Source organism: Phalacrocorax carbo, chromosome 2 (genome assembly GCF_963921805.1).
Source record: "Phalacrocorax carbo chromosome 2, bPhaCar2.1, whole genome shotgun sequence".
Classification (NCBI taxonomy): Eukaryota; Metazoa; Chordata; class Aves; order Suliformes; family Phalacrocoracidae; genus Phalacrocorax; species Phalacrocorax carbo.
The window spans coordinates 119,726,534-119,731,392 of record NC_087514.1 but is presented as its reverse complement, the minus strand read 5'-3'; the positions used below and the strand labels follow the sequence as shown (position 1 = coordinate 119,731,392).

The 4,859-nt window shown below is 47.4% G+C and overlaps 1 protein-coding gene across 1 annotated transcript; it reads right to left on the bottom strand.

Annotated features, from left to right (window-relative positions):
* Positions 1 to 202: 202 nt before the first annotated feature.
* On the bottom strand, positions 203 to 1,875 carry CCR9 (C-C motif chemokine receptor 9). The gene is made up of 2 exons (XM_064441746.1): positions 1,858 to 1,875; positions 203 to 1,366 (listed from the first exon to the last, which is right to left on the bottom strand). The coding sequence occupies exons 1-2, from the start codon at positions 1,873 to 1,875 to the stop codon at positions 203 to 205; spliced, it is 1,182 nt and encodes a 393-aa protein (XP_064297816.1).
* Positions 1,876 to 4,859: the final 2,984 nt, after the last annotated feature.

Here is a 4,859-nt window from a genome sequence, read left to right as displayed (position 1 = left end):
AACAAGTATGGCTCCATTTGCCGCTCTGTGCCGAAGGTTTCCTTTCCTTTCAGCCAGCAAGCCCAGGTTAGGTCCCGCACGGTAAGCACAGGGTGCTAAGGAGCACCCAGCCCTCCCCACTCCTCTGAGACAGTCCTTGGGGTATACGGACAGTTTCCAAAGAGTTTGGTGCTCCTCCAGAGGGGAGACAGCGGGGACTAACTTACAAGAGGACTTGGCAAGGAGGGGCCATAACGGCAGAGGTCAAATGGGTGCTGAGGGTCAGCGAGCTTCTCACCCGCCGCCTGCCCAGCATGGCAAAGGACCAGTTTGAGCTGTGCTCCTGGCTGTCATAGGCAGGGGGGCACTGCTCTTGGCCCCCGCTCCGACAGGAGCTGCCGCTTGGCAACATCCTGCCTAGCGCCGTCCTGAACCGCTCCCCAGCAAAGACGTAGAGGAAGGGGTTGAGGCAGCTGTGGAGGAAGGCGATGCTCTGGGTGACCTGCAGCCCGATGTCCAGCTGGTTGGCAGCCTGACAGCTATATGCCACCCTGGTGTAGGTGTTGATGGCTTTGACCAGCAAAACAATATTGTATGGGAACTGAGAAAGGAGGAAAGCGGTGACGATCGTGGCGATGATCTTCAGGGACTTCTGTTTTTGGGTTCTTCTGGCTTGCAGGAGGGTGTTGATGATAAGGGCGTAACAAATAATGATGACAAGGAGCGGGAGGAAGAATCCAATTGTGACTTTCAAGGCCAGGACACTAGCTCTGAAGGACATGCTGACATTTGGCGGGTATGTAATCTTGCAAACTGTTATGTCATCCACCCTCATGCTTTGGCTGTACATGATTTCTGGGATGCACAGGCCCACGGATGCCAGCCAGACAGCCAAGCACATGAGTTTGCTGCGCAGGAGCCACCTTTGCCTAGAAGTTTTAGCTTTTGCCGCTTGGACAATAGTGATGTACCTGTCAAAGCTGATGCAGGTTAGAAACAAGATGCAGCTGTAGAAGTTGATCTTATACATGCTGTTGACGACTTTGCACATGAAGTTCTTGAAGATCCAGCCATCGGAGGCAGCCTTGGCCCAGAAGGGGAGGGTGAAAAGGAGGAGCAGGTCCGCAATGGCCAGGTGCAGCAGGTACAGATCCATCATGCTCCTCCTGAAACGGTATTTGCAATAGACAAGCACGACCAAGATGTTTCCTACTGTGCCTACAGAGAAGATGAGCCAGAAAAACACCGGCAGGAAGGCTTGAGCAAACTGCCTGACCTGCCTCTTGTCGCACATGAAGTCTGTATCGTTCACTGGGTTTCTATACAGGGACAGCACCGTGCTGTCATTCCTATAGTAATCCAGGCTGGTTTTACCAGGGTGGGTGACCTGCAGTGGAACATCAGGTAAACTTATGTTGAGAGGTGGCTCAGTAAAGCATAAATTCAACTGCACCGGATGCAGCTGAAGATCCCCAATATGTTCCATTTAAGATGGGAAAGCGCAAAGGCTGTCAGCAAAACAGAGCGCATCTCAGACTGCTTGAAGTGTGTGGCACAGCAGACACTTACAAAAATCACCTATTGAGTAATGAACTCTTTACAAAAGAGCAATTCACCACCTCCAGCCAACTTCAGCTATTAAAATGGCAGGTGGTGAGAGCATTACCTCTGTCGGATCATTCAAAACACTGCTGGCTTGGAAGCTTCAAATACATAACAAAATGCAAAATCCCCAACCTGGAAAGAGGTGGGGAAGACAACTTTGCGTTACTGCTATGCTGGAACAGCCCCGCTGGCTCGAGAGAGGCAGAAAACTGACGGAGGCAAAGAGTGGGGAAGAAAAACGGAGATTAAACAGCAGTGTAGCTTTATACTCACTGTGCTTGCCACTGCCATCTTCAGCCAGACCTTTACTCAGTCCTGAAGGAGGCTCTGTAACCTGGAGAGGAAAGATGCGGGGAAAACAAATTATTTGAAACAGCTTTGAAGTTGAACTGTGACTCTTTTCTTCTTCTTCTTTTAATAAAAACCTCAACATTTTGAAAGAGTCTGTCCAGGAGACGAACAAACCACACAGAACTTGACGTCATGGATTTGAATTATTTAGCTATTTCCATTTTAAAAATTTACATTTAGCCCACATTAGGTCTTAAGCTTCTCTATGGCACTTTGCTGATTGAGTCCTTTGACGTACTAGAGTCAGTGTGATCTTATTTTTAATAAGATGTAGAGTCCCCTGTGCGTACATTAAAAAAGAAAGTAATCTGAAAGCACCATATCTTCCAAAAGGTTCATGAGAATAAATGAAATGTGTCTCTTAAATTGTCTAGCAACTAACAAGGAAAAGTACCTGCCTTTAGCAGTAGCTTGCAAGTGTTAAAATATTTGCAACCCCTGCAGAGACTGATAAATCTCTGCCTGCAACACCTCTTTCTTATCTGTGAGTTTAAGTGCATTGCTCATTGCTGTTGGGCTGCGAAGCAGATCATTATGCTCTGCTAAACAAGAAAATATTGGTTTTTCCTGTTGAGATTGCTTTTCAAGTCTGTCTACCACCACAAACGGTAGCTGAGCCTGGTGGACTCAACACGTGTCATGTACTCTTAAGTATTCAACATGTTCTGCACCAGCCCACCTGTGCCAACGCTTGGGGATGAAGCGAGGGGACAACACCAGGTGGGTTCTGCTGGCGCTACCAGGGACCTTCAACTAGCACAGACCTTTCCTCTGGAAACTGGTGCCTTCAAAAGCAAGTCACGCAACCAAGAGGTCACCTTGCAGAGACAAACCTGCCACCACAGCAGCAGCTGGATGGAGCCAAACCTTTTCCATGGGGAAATGGCCCACGTTCATGCTCTGGCTTCCTTCCAGTTGCTCATTGCGCGCTGACTAAAAGCACCTTCTCCGGTATTATTCAGGGCGTGAACTGATGCAGCGTGCAGTTCGCCTCCCCAGCCTGCATTAGGTTTTCTGAGTTAGCAAGTTCATCAGCAAAGCCAGTTTACTGTAAGCAGCTGCTTTTAGGGATGGCAAGGGTGTCCGCAGCCGCGTCTCTGTGGCACCCTCTGGCCCAAACTGCCTTTGATCCCTTCGCCTGCTCTCGGTGCCGAGCTGAACGCTTGCAGCAAGTACTTGCAGGGCTTTGGAATCTGGTCAAAAAAATTTAATGCACTTGTTGTCATCTATTTAGAAATTATTGTGTTCAGAATGCACAGATTAGAGACTAATCCTTCCAATTTTTATCTTCATGAAGCAACTTCGATGAATATGAATTTTTAGACGCAAGGTTGGCAGCGTGAGATCTTTGCAATAACATAATGAGTCTAGGCACAGAGTGTTTGCTTAAAAATAGATTGAAGAAATAAAAATAGTCATAAATACGTGCTCTTAATTTTACATTTTCTATCAATATACAGAACTACATGCTGAATTATGCTGGTCCCTGGAGTTTCAAGGACAGATACAAATTTAGTACCTGGCTTTTAATGATGCTACATGTACCCCGTGCATAGTAGTTGAATTTGCAATGCACAAAACTCAAAATATACTTTCATTTGACTTCTTTTCAAAGAAGACTACCAAGGAAAGCAAATAGCCAAAGCGTACTAATGCTGCAGTGTAGTGCAGCATTTACACCAGTAAAAACTTGCAAGCAGATGGAAAGAAACCACCTGTATAATACCTATAAATCAGATATACCACATGTAAATACTAAGATGTAGAAACTGAGACCAGTCATAGCCATGCATATACAAATGATGCTGGATGGATCTGCTGAAACAAGTGGAAAATGCTTCTCCCCCAGCTGTGGTTCAATACAGCAAAGTCTCCAGCGGCAACAGCCCCACAAGGGGTTTTCTTTGTCCCTGTCCCTGTCCCCCTCCCCATTGCTGTCTGCCTAACCAGCCCAGGGAGCAGTGTGGGCACAGCCGGGGGCTGAAGGGGCGGCCAACCCTGCCAGATGCAGGCATTGAGGGTGCACCCACCACAGCCCCCTCATCACAGGCGAGCTCGTGCACAGCACAGTAAATATGGGGAGAGCCGAAAGCTGAGCTGGATTCCTACCATCCGAGGAGCAAAGCGTCACAACCTCACCTGCAGTGCAGAGGAGGCAGTGAGCTAACCACAGCAGCCGCCTCGTGCTGGGATTTTGCTTTGTCGTTACTGCTGTGCTTGGTACAGGTCATATTAGGTACAGGTCATATTAGATACAATGAGCTTTCAGATGTTCTAGCCAGCACCTGATTTTTTTCTTATGGTGAACTTCACAGCACACTGGAAGTTGACAAGGAACAGGCCATCCCTTGAGATGAGGAGGGGCTGCTATTACTCAAAATTAATTTGATCCCTTTTTGCTTATTTTGAAGGGGAAAACCATAGTTTCAGGAATCACTGCACTACGTGCATGACTCACCCTTCCCAGCTACTCAGCAATGTCAGACCTGCAGTGCTCCACCTGCTGCAACTCCTCGCTTCAGAAACTCCCCAGCGAGTTGAAATCTCGAACTAGCAGAGCCTCATTCCCACCACAACAGCGCAAAATTGGGCTATCGAGGCTGAGATCTGCTACATAAAACCCGAGGTGACTGTGGCCAGCAGCAGGCAGTCAGTGAGCTACTGATTTCTCTCTGGTACCCATTTCCAAAATGTCATTGCAGCATCTACTGAAGGGTGCAGAGCTGCGCATCCCCAGGGGGGTTTTTTAACGTTATTTTAGCTGTCAGACCTACCTTAAATTGCAATCAAAAAAGTCATTGTAACTGGGTGAGTTCAATGGCAAATGAGCTTTTTTTTTAAAAAAAAAAAAGGCAATTTTTAATTCAGTTTCCTTTCCACAGAGGCTGTACTTGGGAAAGACAGACATGAATAGCGGAGGAGGA